At 33.7% G+C, this 19,242-nt stretch overlaps 2 protein-coding genes across 4 annotated transcripts; one reads left to right on the top strand and one right to left on the bottom strand.

The window, feature by feature from the left end:
• Window positions 1-1,471: 1,471 nt before the first annotated feature.
• On the top strand, window positions 1,472-18,659 carry LOC129938439 (adipocyte plasma membrane-associated protein Hemomucin). 2 transcript variants are annotated; one of them, XM_056045998.1, is made up of 4 exons: window positions 1,472-1,792; window positions 1,864-2,069; window positions 2,155-2,449; window positions 16,856-18,659. In XM_056045998.1, the coding sequence occupies exons 1-4, from the start codon at window positions 1,677-1,679 to the stop codon at window positions 18,042-18,044; spliced, it is 1,806 nt and encodes a 601-aa protein (XP_055901973.1). In that variant the 5' UTR covers window positions 1,472-1,676; the 3' UTR covers window positions 18,045-18,659. The 2 variants fall into 2 exon arrangements, with proteins under 2 accessions (XP_055901973.1, XP_055901972.1); XM_056045997.1 differs by having other exon boundaries at window positions 1,473-1,792; window positions 2,152-2,449.
• LOC129938440 (uncharacterized) lies at window positions 9,819-10,881 on the bottom strand. 2 transcript variants are annotated; one of them, XM_056045999.1, is made up of 3 exons: window positions 10,680-10,881; window positions 10,452-10,629; window positions 9,819-10,396 (listed from the first exon to the last, which is right to left on the bottom strand). In XM_056045999.1, coding segments are annotated over exons 1-3 (441 nt in total). In that variant the 5' UTR covers window positions 10,682-10,881; the 3' UTR covers window positions 9,819-10,135. The 2 variants fall into 2 exon arrangements, with proteins under 2 accessions (XP_055901974.1, XP_055901975.1); XM_056046000.1 differs by having other exon boundaries at window positions 10,452-10,623.
• Window positions 18,660-19,242: the final 583 nt, after the last annotated feature.

Here is a 19,242-nt window from a genome sequence, read left to right as displayed (position 1 = left end):
CTTCGACATATTCGGAGGCCAGACCTGTAAGCAGCGGTTTATCCGACTTCCCGTCCTTGAAGTTATACTAAGGGTCTGGCACTGGGCACGTAAAAAATACCTTTAGTTGCAAAGCACCAACAAACCTCGGAAACGGACGGATTCACAACCCATAGAAACGAAATAAGGACAACGAACTTCGGATCAACGAACTTCGAACAATTAGCGAAAGCCCTAAACTGCTGCAAGGCGGATATTACCGCCATCTAAGAAGTGCAATGGGATGGACCAGACAAACGCAAACTAAAAGACTGCGATATACTACGGCGACTGCTACCGAGAACAAAGAAAGTCTTGAGTTTCAACAGTGTGAGCGAGCGCATCACGACAATCCGCATCAAGGCTAAATTCGCCAACATAAGCCTCATAAGCGCGCATGCCCCAATAGAGAAGAAAGATGAAGACACCAAAGACATATTCTTCAAGCTCTTGGACAAGACATAATATGAGCAGTGCCCTAGCTATGACATTAAAATTATCTTAGGTGATTTTAATGCCAAGCTAGGAAGAGAAGACATCTTTGGTTGCTTAATCGGAAGATGCAGCCTGCACGACACCACCTCCGGCAACAGATTCAGGCTGACCGATTTCGCTGCGAGGCAAGACATTCTGGTAGCTAGTACGCAGTTCACACATCTCAATATCCACAAGAGGTACTTACATAATGTAAAAAATATGTAGATATGACCGCGCTCGACCACAATTTAAACGAAATGAAGTTTTAATTTCAAAAAGACTGCAGAAAATGGACGCTCAACACTACATACAACACAAACGTCAAATTTGATGACAGGATTTTGATCCGCTTGAAAAATTCAAACTGCGATGACCGCATCATAGACTGGATTGTTGGTTTCTATTGGATAACCGGAAATGTTCAATGGAGACCCCAAGTTACTAATACAAACCTGAAATTAGATGTGTTTATTGTGAAAAACACTCTATAAGATAATATATACATAAATTCTTTCGTACGTATCACCCCCTAAAACCCATAATGTTGTTTTTTAAACCCATTCCTTACATAATTTTGTAAGTCGATAAAAAGATTTGAATATCAACCAAAAATGTCATCTTGTTCTCAAGATTTGGATTTTTATCTTCATCTTTAGCGTTTTATTCACAACTATGATTTTTTTAAGCTTGTTGATCGCTATCTGAACCTAGAACTAGAAAGTAATACAAATTAAAGGTCTAAGCAATCTGATCAGAAAGAGTTTGCCAGTTAAAGCTCTGTTCAAATACAATAAGAAAAACTCATATGATACACGTGTCATTTTTTATATTCAAGTTTCTAAACATATATAAGTTGTGTTCCACACTGAACAAATCTAATTAGTCGTGCTGAATGGAATCATTCTACGTTTATTGAAATGTCTACATTTAAATTGATTACGTCATTATTTCTATCTACCGTACCGAGAAGACAACAGAAATAAAATTCTGAAACTTTCTTTCATGACAGCTCACTTCTTTAAAACTTTCTCGTTCGTTTCGTTGGGTTTGTTCTTCTTACAGCAGCAGCAGCAGTCAGCAGCACCACCACCGGTCGCCGTGTAGAAATTTCATATAAAATTACTTTTCATTTTACATTCCCAACAAAAGAAAAGTCAAATTTTCTTTAACCATTTTCCACAATGGGACTTTTATACAGACTTCGAGTTCGTTTGATAAACTTTTTAGTATTTTTTCTCATCGTAGTTTTAATACCCGGCATTCCGCCACGGAACACTTTTCCCTTTGCAGCATTCACGTAAGTTCAATGACTTTTTTTTGATAAATTAGAATGTATAAATTTTGTATAAAACTGGAATTAAAAAACAGTGTGACACCTGCGAAAGAACTTAAAGGCGCTCTAGAACCTAATTTTCATCTTGAAGGCGCCGAAAGGTTACTCGAAGGCCGTGTCTATGGCCCAGAACATTTGCTGGCACGTAAAAATGAGATCTACACTGGAATTTATGGTGGCGAGGTTATTAAACTAACTGCCGATCATGTTACGCATGTAGCAAAGTTCGGACAACCTTGTGGTAGATACTTACAACACATTTAACGAGTGTTTCAATGGGACAAAGTTTTTAAATAAAAGTTTTCCTTGAAAATTGTTTACAGAAGAAATCTTTGAAGAATCACGGTGTGGACGACCTTTGGGCTTGGCCTTCGATACACTTGGCAATAACTTGATTGTTGCCGATGCTTATTATGGTCTGTGGGAGGTTAATCTATCGAATGGAAAGAAGAAGCTTCTTATCTCTGCTCAACAGGAGCTGGATGGTAAAATAAAACGCAAACCGATGATGTTCAATAGCTTGGCCGTAGATAAAAAGGGCGACGTATTCTGGACTGACTCATCTTCTGATTTCTTGCTTGAAGATATTGCATTCACTGTGTTTGCCAACCCATCAGGAAGGTAAGTCTAAGTGGGTAAATATAATTAAATGCGAAGGTATAAGATTTGTTTAAAAGGAAAAATGATTTTATTATTATTGACTTAATAATGTGCGCTTAGGTCACACGTTTATGTTTTTATAGTTCGGATATCTTCGAGCTTGATGACTTTATAGAGTTTTAGTATAGTATTTTTATGTACTTCTTTTGAACCTATGTTTTTATAGTTTGTATTTATACTATGCATATGAAAGCATCTATTTGATTTTATTTATCCAATTTAATTAAAATTCTTATATTCCACGTACCTATATAGCTTCAAAATTTCATCAAAACCATTGACTACGTATCTCATTTCTTTTTTATCTATTATGCTTATCTTATCGAACCTATGATGCTTATTAAGCATTACTTCTTTGTCTTAGCTTACCTAAAAGTAAATTAAAGATGCTGAATTTTATGAAGATTTATTTTCAAGCATCTAAGGCTAACAGTAATATATGTAACTACTTAATTAAAATATCCGCTTATGTTCCTGCTCGTAAATAAGATTCATCTTTGTTTTTTTTTTATTATAACCCTAAGCAATTAATACAAATTTAAATTGGCTCAAAGTCAAAATTTATTTTAAAATAAATAAAATAAAAGATAGGGGTGATTATACAAAAGTTGAGTTACTTTTGAGGATATTTTGTTTACGATAGTTATTAAATCAAACTTCTAAAAATTCCAGGAGACTGACGAGGTAACATAGTAGTGATACATGTTATACACAGTTTTGAAAGTATTATAATGAAAAATGAGTAAAAATCTCTTAGTATTTAATAATGATCACTTAAAATCACTTATTTACAATTTAAATAAATAATTATTAATATGTAATATTGATACTGGTAGTACCCGTGGCATGATGGTTAGTGCGTTGGACTGTCATGCAAGGGGTCTTGGGTTCAATCCATGCCTGTGCCAACTTAATTTTAAAAAAATTATTTGAGCGGGTACTGCCTCTTGCGAGGAATTGACAAATCCTTCAAGAGTAATTCTTGACATGAAAAAGTGCTTTCTCAAACTAGCCGTTCGGATTCGGCCTAAAATTGTAGGTCCCTTCCATTCCTGACAACAGTACTCGCACACAGGAATGGTTGAGAGTTGTAAGTCACTAGGCCCTGGTTCACAACGGACTGTTGCGCCACCCAATTTAATTTTTTAATATTGGTACTGACAGTTTTCAAAACAGACTTTTGACATTTAACGTAACGTTAATCAAATATCTTTTACTACTTTCACATAGTTTTACTAAATATTTCTAAGTAATCAACAAACAATATAAACAAAATCCAATAATCCAGGGGTGGAATCGGCTAAAGTGATTGTTGATTTTTGACAGTCAAAATAAGCGAATTTGATCTTTCTAAGGTGATAGTCAAATTGATACCTAAAAAGATGTCACTATAAAAATTTGATAGTCATTTTCCTACAAATATGTAGTTTCTGAATAGAGCTACCAGACCTTTACAAAAAACGAATGAACATATTTTTTCAGTTCAGGTACAAAAACACATTTTTTTCACCGACAAAGCTTACGTAATTCGAAAAACACAAGTAAAAATGTTATTTAAAAACAGTCAATTTGATACTTTTATTTAAATATTAAATAGAAATCATTTTAAAATTTCACCAGAGCAACATTGAATTGTGACATTTATATTCCGAAATTGTTCAATCGAATTGAATTGAATCAGCTTACAGTCGATTTGACTATCAACACTTTTATAGTCAATTATGACCTTAGCCGATTCAACCCCCCAGGACTAATGTTTTTTTTTATAATTTCGAATATCAACAAACTGCATTTTAATAAATCAAAGTCTAATATGAATAAATAAAAATAAACTCTAGATTAACAAAAAGTAAACGACTCACCATAGGACTGACATATAGACTGGCTTAGCATGTGTATAGACAGTTATGGTGGCCGTCAAATTGTGCGACCCGACTAACTTCATTACCAACATTAAAATTCAAAGAGGGATTTGAAATTAATCGGCGATATTTCGCACGAATTTTAATAACGCAGATTATTATTTTTGATTGTTTTTGAAACAAACTTAATAAAAAAAAAAAACAATTCAAAATAACAACAACGAAAAATGCAGTAATATAAATTTTTAACTCAACAAGTGGTGGTCACAAAATAAGATTAAATTAATAAATTGAATACTTTTTTTTTTAATTAAAAACTTTTTATTTTCATAAAAAATTGTTAGGAAACTTTTCTGTCTAACTACAGTTTGTATCTTATCAGGAATACTCTACTAGGCATTGACACCGATTAATAGGAATGCTGTTCTAGCCTTTTTTAATATACGATGGTGCGTCAAAAAGTTCGCGGAAGGAAAGGGGGATGAAATTTAGCACATTTTTATTTTTGCTTTTCAATATACTCTCCCTTAGTCTAATGCACTTTACACATCACTCAAAAAGTTTATTAATGCCTTCGAAAAAATGCATTTCAAGTAATTCCAAATAGGCAGCAATTGTCGACTTCACCTATTCATCATCGGTAAATCTTTGTCCACGGAGTTTTTTTTTTAGATTTGGAAATGCAGAAGGGGCCACATCTGGAATTTAAGGGAGGCGATTTTCATCTCTGTTTCCATTAGAGAGATACAAATGTCCGCGAGAAGGCTTTACTCGCTGTCGTTTCTTAACAACTGACAAAAATTCTAGGCACTCACCTTACACTGACCTAAGATATGCCAAGATGGACACGCAGAATATTTAAAATGGGTGTGGTTGGTGATACTCCAACAATTTTGCAAATCGAGAATCTTCCAGAACAAGTTTATTGACCTAAACGACGATGTCTGAGGAAGTTGCCTCAATCGGTCGGCTCAAGCGGGGATTTCCTTCTATAGACTCTCTATCTTGTTTAAAAAGACTATGCAGACTTTTAAATCATTGTTTTTCCATGGCAAAAGTCCCCGTAAAAAGCTGACATCTTACTCTCTCATGAGCTGCTGATAAGACGTGTATTTGATCCGATGACAAACATATTTTTTTTTTTATTTTTCTGATCGATGAACGCATTCAACCTCGCTAGTTTTTGTGTCTTCTTGTACATAAGCTGATTTGCTGTTTGTATAAAGTTCTTTTTGAGCAAAAGTGCTTACATTTTAAATATTATTTGTCTAAATAAATGTGTAACAAAAGTGAAAAATATTCTTTTGCGTCCTTTTTGCAAATTATTTAACGAATCTTTCTCTTGACTCTGCTCTCAAACTTATAAAAGTCCAATACATTAACGTATATCTAATACTTACTCATGCCTTCAAACCCATCTAATCGACCGCGCACTTTGAATTCCACACCCATTAATTCGCCCAAAAGCTTATCATCTCGTAAAATCGTAACACCTAAGAACACTCCGACATCAATAAAAATCATGGATAAGACATGGATGGATAAAAAACTTCGTCAACAAAGCGAGTTTATTGTTTCACTTCTGTCCAAAAAAACTCGAAGAGTCAGAAAAAAATAACTGAAGAACTCGGCCGTGAAATTAATAAAGTCAAAACTAGTGTCCAGGAAATAAATAATCGTGTTGTGATATTAGAAACCGCCAAAACCGAAATTAAATCAGATATCGACTCTCTAAACACCGAAATTAGTAATATCAAAATATCACTAGCTAAAGTTACCACCGAATGTACGAGCACTAGATCTTGTTTAATTGAAAACTCTAATCAAATCAATAATGTAAACAATAACTTTGATCACACCGCTTGAACACCGCTGACAAAATTGCCAAGCTTAAAAGCTCCTTGAACGTGTATGAAAACCGAATTATCGCTAAGGACGCCTTTATTTTTAGTATCCCGTGTTTACCTAACGAAAATCTCAAATCTATTTTTAATCTTATTTGCACAACAATTAACATTAAACCACCAACACTAAATAATATTTACCACACTCGCCCAAAACCGAACACAAAAACTCCGCGATTAAAATTTAATTCGATAAAAATTTTGTGCTTACTTCGTTGGCGAATTACCGAAAAACAAATTATAAACACCTTTGCTTAAACGATATAAACCTTGCTTTCGATAGCACTCCCGCCTCTTCGTCATCTTCTACGATCTATATTTTAAAATGATTTGAGACGATTTGCCTTGTTAAGTCAATTACTACCCAACTACTCCATTCGTCAAACTTTTTGACCCACTCTCGAAGCTTCACAAAGTTCTTGTAAATTGTTTAGTTTCCTGCATCCAAATTGATATTCTACATCGTTCCACACATATTCTGTGGGATTTATGTGTAGCTTGGATTCAGCTAATGCTGAACTAACAGAACTTGTCTTTTTTTTATGGCCAGTTTCTTCGGATGGCATTGGTCGTGTAATGAGTTTAAAAAAATTGAATGGCATTGTAGACTATTTTTTTTTTTTGAACGTCTTAATAGGTTTGAGGTTTCTTGAATGTGAACAGTATTACTGTTATTTTCCAATTTACACACAATTTATTCTTTGGCCACATAAACTTAATGGCGAACGGCGAACTAATTTTCTGGAATAATAACTAAACATGTGTAAATAACTGACAATTTCCAAAGATTACAGGATGATACAGCATAGTTTGTTATAGTGTGGACAATTTTTAAGAAATTCTTTTTTCAACTGGTAAAAGGATTTTTACTAAAATAAAGTATTATGTTCTAATTCTCTGTCCAACAATGTATATGTCGTTGGAAAGCTTAGCCCTAGTACATAATTATTTGTATGGACACAAAGCTGTAAACGATGAGGTTGAGTTGAGACCGTATATGGCAATTTTACAATGAGACCAACAAATTCATTGCAATATTGATCCACTAAAATGGCACTAGTAGTTACTTTTTATACCAATGGCTAATAATAGCGAATAACATCACGGTTAACAAATAAGCCAATGCATTATTATTAGCATAACTTTTAGTTATGCATACAAAGCTTTAAACCACGGTTCCTATTCGGTATATATAACAAAAAACAAATTTTTTTCTTAAATCAAAAAAGAATACATTAATTTTTAAGAACTACAGGTGTAAGAAAATAATAAAGCAAAACATTCTAAAAATGTTTCGAAAAAGAAATCGAACATACGCATTGTTTTTTCTTTAAACCATCACGTAAATCAATTTTTTAAAAAACAATAATTCGTGTATTTTAATTAACAACCAATGGAAAGAAAGTACTTAGCAATTCTTTACTATGTTTTATCGCATCAAATCTTTGATTGGTATTGATTTTATAAGCCATTCCCATTCAGCTTTAATGCAATTTTTAAGTCGTTTTGTATAAATGCTCAATACCATTTAAGTCTGTTGATTGTGGGATGGTTCAATCATGCTCTAATAATTATACAAGAGACTTAACCGAGTATCCTTTTACCTTGTGTTTTAGGTCGTTGTCTTAATGAAATTAATATTCTTCTAATTTTGGTGCGCTTTGATGTAAATTTTCCCTCCAAATTTGAATAAACTGTACCAGTCACAGAAAAACATCCCATATTATAAGGGAGCCACCTTCATGTTTTACAGTAGGCCGCAAGTTTTTTCTTTGATCTATTCATTCAGTTTCTTCCACGTGTTTGTCCATTTGATCGAAATTAAATTTACTCTCGTCAGGGAACAAAACACGATTCCGGAATGACAAATCCTTCTTTTAATACCAGCTTACAAATTCCTTTCTTTTGACTCTGTTTTTTAAAAGTTGTTTTACAAACCAACGTTCATCGCCGCGCTTGCAGTAAACTTCTTACGCCTTCCAGATTCTTGTAAATTTTCAACAAATCTTGTTGTTTTAAATCTTTTTATGACATGTCCTATGTAGACTAGCTTTTTTAACAATTTCTGCAATAAAGAGTTTCGATATATCTTCTTCAAAATGTTTTACCATTAGTTGTCTTACTTTTATCGTTGTACACATGGTCCAAAAAGTCTTTAAAGTTACCTGCTTTACTGCAGATAAAGAAACGAAAAGTTTCGAGCTACAAAGGTCTACCGCCCTATATTTAATTTTACACACATACATTTATATAATGGTTTCAATTTCCAAGAGAATATGATTGATCTTTATTATATTTGACAATCTTGGGTATCTCAGCGTTTCGCTTGGATGATGTCGATTCCATTTAGAATTTTCTCTATGATTGGCTTAGTTCTGTTGCAGTTTTGGAGCAGGTGTTGGAGGTCAGATGTAGAATTGGAGGTAGGACAAATGGGAAGAGGTTCTATTTTGAGGAGGTGGTCCTATTTTGAGGAGGTGGTCGGATAAAGTTTTTTATTTTTGATTTTTCGCTGTTTGTAGGGTATATAAGGTTTGATTGTGTTAGATTCACTACTACATAGTGGTGATTGTACATTCTCCATTCGTTTTCTTGGGTGTTGGTCAGTTTTCTTGTGAGGTTCTTCAAAAGGTCATTCTTGGTGTAAATATTATAGAACTAGGTTGGTGACTTGCTTGCGAGGCTGGCGGCTTTATCCACGAGCTCATTACCACGGATGCCAACGTTTCCAGGGGTCCACATTAGTTTTATGTGCTGGTTTGAATTTACCAATAAGGAGCGGATGTTGTTGATGAGATTGGTGGAGTTGTTGTTAGTATTTTTGACAGCTTTGATCGAAGAGAAACTGTCTGCTCATTTCCTTCTTTTAAAGCCTCTTGAATGGCATTAAAAAAGAGCAAAGGCTTCAGCAGTTAAAATGGATGCGGTTTGTGGAAGTAGTCCAAAAAGTATCGTGCTACCGTCTTTATTTGTGCTTGCAAAGTTTGTATTCTCTGAGGTTTTGGACCCATCCGTAAAAGTGAATTTCCAATTTTTTGACTTGAGCTCAGATGAAATCCTTGGAAAAATCTTGCAATAAATCTCAACGTTTGTATTGGTTTTCCTTTGAGATGCGAGATTCATTATTTCATAAAGGAATTGGAGTCGATGAGCCAAGCAGGTTCCAGTAGAGCAGAATGTTTTGTTTTTAACAACTCTTGTTTTGGAAATTCAGAGTTCCCAGATTGAAGGATGGTGAAAATGGCTGATGGTGTCTTGTAATTTCTTTTCCAGTGCAGTGTTAAGTTGACTTTATTGTTGGTTATCGAATTCGAGGAAAATACCAGTTTAGCATATAGTTTATATATGATTTTTTCTCTTCGCTCTTCAAAAGTAGGGAGGCCAGCCTCTGCCAGGATGTTTTTGATGGGAGTACTGACAATATTACTCGCACACAGGAATGGTTGAGAGTTGTAAGTCACTAGGCCTTGGGTCTTCATGGAATGTTACGCCACCTAATTTATTTATTTATTTAGTACGAAAGGCGCCAACACTACCAGCCCTATTATAGCTATCAACTAGATACTTGATACATAACAATATTTTTGATGCATTGGTATTATGGCTATCAACTTTGTTGATGAACTGTGAATTTTATCATTATTGTGAATGATTTTTTGACATTACTTGGTATTACGGATATCAAAAAAATAGATACACATCAATTATCATATCAACCACAAATTCTTGGTTGATACGTCTCAAATAAATTTAGAAAAAAATTATAAAAGGTACGTTTTTTTCATTCTCTCCATAGAATAAAATATAAATTTAAAGAAACAGCGATTTGTACGCATTTTTTTTTTTAAATTACTTTTTATTGACGATGTTTAATTCGGTTGCTATAGGAATATTTTCGCATGCAAACAAAAAACTGCTTCGTCTTCGTCGGCAATAACACCTTCGTCAGGCAAATTTGTTAATTGCAACCCAAATTCAACACCCGGGGGATTAACACAGGCATTAAATTGCATTAGGCGACTTACTGCTTCTTCATCATCAGTCAATCGGATTGTTTTATTAGGTCCTCCGCCAGTTGCAATTGTCTCTATCTTATTTTTTGTAACTTTCTTTTTAATTTTTGTTTTTTGATCAATCCATACCTATTAAAATCAAAACATTACAAATTGAATGTATACTTAAGCAAATTATACTCACTCTTTGCCACTTGGTTGAGTCGCGTTGTGGAGGCCCCAAACTATTCAACTCCACTGCGATAGCTTCCCACTTTTTTCCTAGGTCCACTTTGGACAACATCCCCCTTGCCACTTCAGGATTTTGCTCCATCAATTCTACCATTCTTTCCAATTGCTTCCTGTTACTTACTATTCTGTTCCTAAATAATATTTTTTAAAATATGAAAACTTTTTTATTAGAACAACTTACATTTTCGCAAAACAATTTTAACTCCAGAAGTCCAGACACATAACAAAATTTTAAAACAATAATTGAAAACGTCAAACGAGAAAAAAATCTCATTCACAATAAACTATTCACAATCGGTTCAAAAATTAAAAGTTGATGTTCATAATACCGATTCATCAAATAGTTGATAGATATTATCAACTATCAAATTGATACTCATAATAGGGATGTACATCTTGCTGTTTGGTGGTAGATTGGTTTAATAATCCCGAGTGTGGATTTCGGAGCGTTGCCATAAATAAATATACCATAATCTATTTTACTTGTTTAAGTTGTTTTGTTATATTACAAAGGGTTTTAACGTGTACGCTACTTTTCGTACTTGATAAATACTTAATAATATTAGACCTTGCAGCTAGAGATTTCTTAAGATCTAAAAAATGATTGTGCCAATTGTATCTACTATTAAAATAGTCCTACATTTTTAAAATTGTTACATTCTCAATGTCTACATTATTTACATTAATTAACAGAGGTGTACAAAAATGTTACTGAAATACATGCAAGAGTTTGCATTTTGGTAACGAAATTTAAGCTACAGAAGAAACTGTCCATTTTAAAATGTAATTAAGAGCATTTGTGAGTGAATTTTTGATTTCCATAACATTTTGGTTTTTAGAGAGAATATATATGTACATACATCATCAGCATAGAGGCAGTATTTTACTGCTTTATTAAAAGTCCAGATAAGGAAATGAAAAGTTTAAATTTTATCACCACAAAACAATCAGCAACTAAACACAAACAAAATGGAATTAAAAATAAATTGAAACGATATTGCAAACAGCTGATAAATCTTTTTTCTTTGTTAAAACATTAAGTTCAAGGTTATCCAAAAGACTTTGTTTGTTTACAAAACATTTTACTTTGTTTATTTGCTTACAATTCAATTGTGAGTAAATAAAGAGAAGCCGGTGAAATTAAAATTAGAAATAGATAGAGCTCATTATAGACATGTTATCAGTCCATTATTTAGACGAATGGGACTGATTTTTTTTTTTCTTCTGGTACCAAATAACGATAAACTTATGGAGATAATCAAATTTGAAAAGTATCTTAATCTTGAATAGTTTTTTTGTACTTGCGTATTATTTTATTTGTTAAACTCTCACTTGTTGACAGAAAAATAGCACACATTCTTTCACTTCGTGTGTTTTTATTTGTTGCTGCAAAGTTGTTCATTTATTTTTGTATTTTTTTTTTTTGATTTAAGACAAAAATCCTTCCCAAATAGCCAAAGCTCTGAAATTTTCATATAAAACCTTTCCTTTCAATTATATAGTCTTGTTTATAGTGTCTTTCCTTTTAATTCGTTGTCTTTATTATATATCAATAGAAGATGCTGGGATGGCACCAACACTGATAACTTTTCATCCGTATCCTTCTGTCGAATTGTCTAAAACTTTAACAAAATATTAAAAAAATGTGTGACATACAAAGTTTAAAGTTAACATCTTTCTTTATTCTCCTAAAAATAATTGTTGTCGAAAACTAATTCCCATCAGCTTTTTGTTCTTTTTGTATGTTTTCTTGTTTTTTTTTTCTTTTAAAGTAGCTTAATTTTTACAAAAAAACTAACTAAAAGTTAACATTAATATTTCGCATATGATTTTCAATATCAGTTTTTGTTAGCGAGATTTTTACGCCATAACCACTTTTTATGAATTTAAGTAGGATTTTTTGGAAGTTTTATTACTTACATAAACAAATACAAACTACTATGCCATTATCTTCCTTTAACAACAGCACAGAATGAAATAATTTTAAAGTCAATACCCTCATTTATTCACGTGATATCGAGAATCGAACAACACTTGCCAAAATAATATCGAATTAAAAAATAAATACATCCGGCTAGCGCGAGAATTCGATGTTCTTAACAAATTTCTATATAAAAATTACATTTAACCGATTGAATCAAACATATAAACTAATGGGAAATGTTTTTGGTCGTTTATTAATGATAAAAATATGTCAATTGGTATTCCTAGCAGTATGAACTACCTTGGTTCTACATTTTTGGATCTTTCAAATATTTGTTATTCGTTTGCCCATTACTTGGAATCAAATTATTTGAAATCTAGTTCCGATTCATTAAGAATAGCCAAATTATCTAATCATAGTTATAAGGTTGACATACGACAATTATAAATTAATATTTCGGAAATCGAAGAAGGTCTTTTAAATTTAAATAACGATTGCAAACAAGGCCCTGATGAAACTCTACCAATTAGTTTGAAGAAATGTGCACTTGCTATATCTGAGCCCCTTTATTTCATCTTCAATGCCACTCTTGAAAAAGGTCAATTTCAGTGGAAGTAAATAAATACCGTCCTATTGTAACTATCAAGTATACCGAAACTCTTGGAGAAAATTATATGTGAAAAGTTGACATTTCTCTTTAAGGAGCATATTTCACCTTTTCAACATGGATTTATTGCAGAAAGATCCAATAACACTAATCTTTCTATCTTTTTCAATTTCGTTTCAAATAAACTCGAAGAAGGGTACCAAATTTATGTTATCTACACTTATTTATACTATTTTGATTGAAAAACTGAAACAATTTGGTTTTCACTCAAATAATATGTTAAAATGGTTGGAGTCCTATTTAAGGGGACAATGATCTCTTGTCCAACCTCGGGTGTCCCGCAAGGCAGCCCTTCTTTTTTTAAGTATTTATCAACGACTTGGCTAATATCTTCTTAAATTCTAGTACACTTTTATTTGTAGTTAATAAATGTCAATTTTTTTCCTTTTGTCGCAATTTGTCCAAAATTTCTTTTGATTGCAAAGTTAATAACTTTGTTCTTAAAAGTGTTTTGGAGAAAAAGGACCTTGATGTATTGTTTGATTAAAAACTAAACTTTAGCAAACATATAGAATATATTGTACCTAAATCCAATTCAATGCTAGGTTTTATTAAACGTAATTCAAAAGACTTCAAGGACCCGTTTGTCATTAAATCTCCATTTAACTCCTTTGTTAGATCAAACTTAGAATACTGTTGTGTGATTTGGAATCCTTACTATTTATTTAAATTGAATTGAAATGATCCAAAAAATTCTACAAGGTTTATAATTCAGAAATTAGGTTAGAACATCGAAATCCTGTCGTACTCGACTAGATGTAAACTTCTTGAAACTCAGTCACTTGAAAATAGAAGGAACATGTTTTCAGTAATGTTCATTTTGTCGCATCATATCAAATGCCCTTTCCTTTTATCGTTGATAGATTTGTATGCTCCCTCCCCTAAACTATAGTTTTAGGAAAAAAGTTAATACGTGAAAAAAGTGAAGAGCATGTCTAGTTGTAAATGATAGAAAAATATAAACTAGTTTTGTACTAAACATCAATTATTTATTTCAAAAAGCTCTAAATTGAGTTTTCATCGAAAAACCCTCCTTCAAATTCAATAATTTTTTTTACAATTCTGGGCAATCTTCTTACAAGGTTTTCTATTTTTTTTGTAGAATATTATTCCAGCTATTTTATGGAGTTTCCCAAAGAGCAGATTCCGATGTTATGCAGTGATTCCGAATATTTCTGTCAAGCTCTTCCCATAAGAGCTCAATGGGGTTAATATCTGGAGACTGCGGTGGCCATACCATTACTTTTAGAATTTCCTCATCTTCTTTTGTTTCAGGTATCTCCGGCAAAGTTTTGAAGTTTGTTTCGGGTCATTGTCTTGCTGGAATACAAAACCTTCAACGATTAATGGAAGTCCAGATTCCAAAACGTGGTCTTCCAATATCGTTTTATAGAGTTCTTTATCCATTCTTCCGATCATTCGTGTTAGATCTCCTACTCCATCGAAGGAAATACATCCCCACACCATTACCGAACCGCCTCCATGCTTTACAGTTGGGACTAAACAGTCTGGTAGCATCTTCTGTTCAGCACTGCGCCTGACGTACACTCTGCGATTTGAGCCAAATATCTCAAACTTGGACTCATCGCTCCATTAGACTCTGTTGAAGTCTTTATCTGTCCAATCCTTATGGGTTTTGGCCCATACCAACCGTTTCATCTTGTTTTGTGGTCGTAGAAGTAGTTCCTGCACTGCAACGCAGCATGCCTTAGCCTTCGTTGTATCGTTGATACAGATAATGGTTCTTCCCGGATTTAATTGATCTCGGCGCGTATTTCTGGTGCTGTTTTCTTCCAGAACGCTTGCTGATGATATGCAGATCTTCGGTTTTCGTCGTAACTCTAGGTCGTCCTGACCTCGGTTTATCCTTAAAACCGCCGGTACTAGAGTAACGCTGTATGGTCCTGTGAAGTGCTCCTTTGGATATCTTTAGTTTTGTGGCGATTTCTCTTTGCGAATAGCCTTCTTCAATAAGAATCATAATCGCAAATCAAGTTTCAATAGTTAATTCCTTAACTTTTCCCATAATGGGCACTTTGTTTACTGGAGAAGATCATAGTCCCAAATAAATTTAAATATGATCAAACCGAGCATTATATACAAAATCCTGAATATATATGTATGTAGGTATTCAAATTTTACATTTTTTTACACTTTAATATTAGCGCAGTCATACAAAAATTCCAAATTGAATGTAAAAAGTCATACAAAATAAAAGCTATGGGAAATCCAAATAGATGCCAAAAACCCAATACTGGGGTGGAATCGCGTAAGGTGATTTGTGATAGGTGACAGTCACAATCAACAAATTCGGTCTGTGTAAGGTGATAGTCACCGGTGACAATCACGATTTGGTGACTTTTTCTGGTGACAGCTCTTTAGTTGTCACTTTCATTCGAAATTGATTTTTATTTTTAGTTGCTGAAATTTCAAGACAATATGAATGTGTTTGTGCCTTTGATTTTACATTCTGAAAATGTTGAAAATGAAAATATTAATCATAATAGAAATGTCCGGCTCTTAAGGATTAACCTCCGCAATAAAATAAACATTCTTAATCTTCCAAGTAAAAAGTAAGTACGCATATGTGCTATATATGCGGTCAACACACATTCCCCCTATTCTTCGATTAGCCGTGACTTTAAATTTTCTTGGAGGTGGTGGCTACCAAAGGCTAGTTGGCGCTGACTGGTCAGTGGTCAGCTTCATGGGGACAAAGTACTGTTTGTGAGGTTATTTCTTTGACCTTAAGACAACTGGAGAGGAAATTGTGCCCACTTACAATCAAATTTAATCAATCGGCTTCAGAAGCAAAAATGTTCTTCTACGAAAAATATCAAATTCCTGGAGTCAGGATTTTGGTTCTTAGTAAAAATAAACTAATTTTATTACTTGTTTTTTATTTTATTATTTGTTTCCTAGTAATCGGCTGCATTGATGGGAGTCATATTATGATTCTCCGTCCTTCGGAAAATGAGCATATGTATTTCAATAGAAAAGGAAGACATAGTGTAAACGCTATGATCGTAAGTCAATTTTTTGATTCATTAATTTTTGTTGAATAAATCTGCAACGAGAACAGAAAAATTCTGGCAATAAATGCAAAATATGGCGGGAGTGCTCACGACAGCTTTGTATGGAGACAGAGTGCTCAACTAGAAAAGTTAAATACTGACTATTGTGCAGGCAGAACATCATCGTGGCTACTTGGTACATCAAAACTTATAATTACATAATAATCCGGATAGCTTCAGATCGGTTTTTGAATACAACCACTGCAATTGTAACAGACGTCAGTGAATTTCTTTTAAAGTGATACCAAATTCTAAACAAAATTTGGTGATCACCTTACACAGACGCAAAAATTAGTTTGATCACTTTTTATGATCACAAAGGTGACAATCAAAAATCACCTTAGCCGATTCCACCCCTGTTTTTTTTTACCTTTTTTTCACAAAATTACTCATAATCTACAGAAAAGGATTAATATCTGGGATTTTTTACTTGCACCTTTTATGAATGGTCTAAGTTAACAGTGCAGGTAAAATCCTATATTCATTCATAAACTCAAGTGCCAGTTACAAATAAGGCAACCCTTTGAAGGTGGTCTCAAACCTTTGATCGGTAGTGTATGTGAAAAAAAAACAAAACTAGGAGTGTGCTGTTTACTTGTCCATAACTGTGTATACAAAATTTAAATATTTTAATTAATTATTAATGATGTACTTTATCATATTCTATTAATACATTATTTTTTTTTCTTTAGATTGTTCCACTACGATAGAGTGAAGAATGAAAGCAAATGTCTCCTCGATGAACTGTTCTTCCCCAATGGAGTTGTTATCAGTCCAAATGAGGAATTCGTTGTTGTTGCTGAAACTGGTTCGTCACGTCTATTGAAATATTATCTTAAAGGCGCAAAGAAGGGACAACATGAGGTGTTTGTTGATGGTTTACCCGGATTACCCGATAATCTAACGCCCGACAGTGAAGGAATATGGATTCCACTTTTAGTTTTCAAAGATGCTGATCATCCATCGCTCTTTGCTATCTTCTCAGAATTCCCAACAATTCGTAAATTCGTATCGCGTTTGTTGGTGCTCTTCGAAATGCCTTTCCGTATGCTCAACAATGTATTCCCTAACGTATTGACTCAGAGATTTATCCATTCGATTGGACATGGCGAAGTGGTTGTGCCTTTCCTGCCTAAGCGTTCGACAATTGTTCGTGTTGACTGGAATGGAAACATCGTAGGGTCTTTGCACGGGTTCGATAAGTCTGTTGGGCATGTCTCGCATGTGCTTGAGCTTGAAGATAATTTGCTTTTGGGATCGCCTTACAATCGTTTCATTGCTAAAGTCAAATTGCCTAAATCGCCTCAGATTAAAGTTCGCAATGTGCGGTATGATAATGCTGCTAATATCGAGCCTGTTGTTCCCGTTGTTGCTAAAGCTACAACTACCACTCCTAGGCCAACAACCACCACCACCACTACTACCCCAAGGCCAACGACAACACCTAAACCAACTACAACCCCCAGGCCAACCACAACTCCCAGGCCAACAACAACTCCTAAACCAACCACAACTCCCAAACCAACTACAACTACCCCAAGGCCGACCACAACGACTCCTAAACCAACTACAACGACACCAAAGCCAACAACAACACCAAGACCAGTAACAACAACACCCAAACCTGCACCAAAGCCAGCAGCTGCACCAAAGCCAGCAACTGCACCAAAACCAGCAGCCACACCAACTCCGGCGGCCAAACCCACTCCAAAACCAGCCCCAGCTGCAAAGCCCACACCTCAAGCCACACCTAAGCCAGCAACACGTACGCCTCCTAAGGACCCAGCTCCGATTGTTGAAAAAATACCTCAAGACACCAAACCCCCAGCACAAGAAAAATTGAAGGTCATCAAAAAGGGTGGTGAGCATGGTGAGCTGTAAAAAAACTAAACATGCCATATAACTTTCGTCTGCCTGTGCCTATGCCTGTGGCCAGGCAAAGCGCAAAGTTACACAACGTAAATCAATTTTTATCATTATGAACATAAAATTGACACCCCACACGAACACGTAATAAACTTACTTGGATATCTCTTAAAGTTCGTAGATGTAATTAAATTTAAAGAATCTTTTTAGCACATTGCTTATGTTCGTTTCACTCAAACACAAACGAAAAATTATTTAATAATCTCTACAAAACTATTCTTTAGTTTTTTTAATTTCTATTGGTTTTGGATTAAAATGTGATCTTTTTTTGAATTATTATTACATTATCTTTAATATTTTTCTTTCTTTATTTTCTACATATCTTATACGTAAAATTACATAATAAAGATTTGGAAAATAGAAATGTATAATCTTAAGAGCCTGGTCATGTGTTAAGCAATAAAGTAAATTTCAAGTTAAGGAAAAACTAAGGCAATTTAAGTCGCAGGGTTCTTAGAAAATAAGTTTAAATACGTATTGAATTATTATATCCTGTATTCCAAAAGAACACGAAACGAAATACATTCCTTCTATTTAAAAATAAACAATATTTTTAATTTTGTTAGTAAATTCTTTTATGTTTTTTTTTATTTTCACTGAATTTCACTGCGATTGGTCTGAGTGTTAAAGTTTTCATTGAAACTCGTCATTCAAACTGTTTTCTGACTTAGATGGAATATCTAAGTTAACAAATATACAAAATTCCAATAAGGCTTAATGATTTTATGGGTCCTTGATTTCTGGGGTCTGTTTTTTGTAGTCTTACTTAAATACACCCACCGAAATAATTATAGGAGCAGTATTGGTTTTTGAAAAAAAGAATATATAAGATTTGTTTAAATATTGTACCCGTGTGGGCTGTATTTTAATAATAAAAAAATGAATCACATATAAAAAAAGGAATACAAAATAAAAGAAAACAAAAAAACAAACAAAACACCACCAACTATGACAAGGCCTCCTTTTACTCTGCCCATAATGCACCATCACCTCCGGAGGAGGTGTGCAAAATCATAACCGAAGCTAAAATCAAAAAGGCAAACCTTCTGATCGGAGGCTACGCAAATGCTCGGCATAACCTTTGGAAAGTTCTGAGATCAACGAACGAGGTTTGTCACTTTTTGATTTTATTATTGAAAATGATATGACCATT

The sequence above is a fragment of the Eupeodes corollae genome, chromosome 1, assembly GCF_945859685.1.
Source record: "Eupeodes corollae chromosome 1, idEupCoro1.1, whole genome shotgun sequence".
NCBI lineage: Eukaryota > Metazoa > Arthropoda > Insecta > Diptera > Syrphidae > Eupeodes > Eupeodes corollae.
Note: the sequence above shows the minus strand (reverse complement) of the source record. Positions and strands in the feature narration are given on the sequence as shown.

What these genes read in the sequence shown, in the direction of transcription:
- LOC129938440 (XM_056045999.1), bottom strand. An exon ending in ACTCAACCAAGTGGCAAAGA is followed by an intron (nt 10,397 to 10,451) that starts GTGAGTATAATT and finishes TGATTTTAATAG; the next exon opens with GTATGGATTGATCAAAAAAC.
- LOC129938439 (XM_056045997.1), top strand. Translation starts at nt 1,677, where the DNA reads ATGGGACTTTTATACAGACTTCGAGTTCGTTTGATAAACTTTTTAGTA. An exon ending in AAAGTTCGGACAACCTTGTG is followed by an intron (nt 2,070 to 2,151) that starts GTAGATACTTAC and finishes AATTGTTTACAG; the next exon opens with AAGAAATCTTTGAAGAATCA. An exon ending in TTTGCCAACCCATCAGGAAG is followed by an intron (nt 2,450 to 16,855) that starts GTAAGTCTAAGT and finishes TTTTTTCTTTAG; the next exon opens with ATTGTTCCACTACGATAGAG.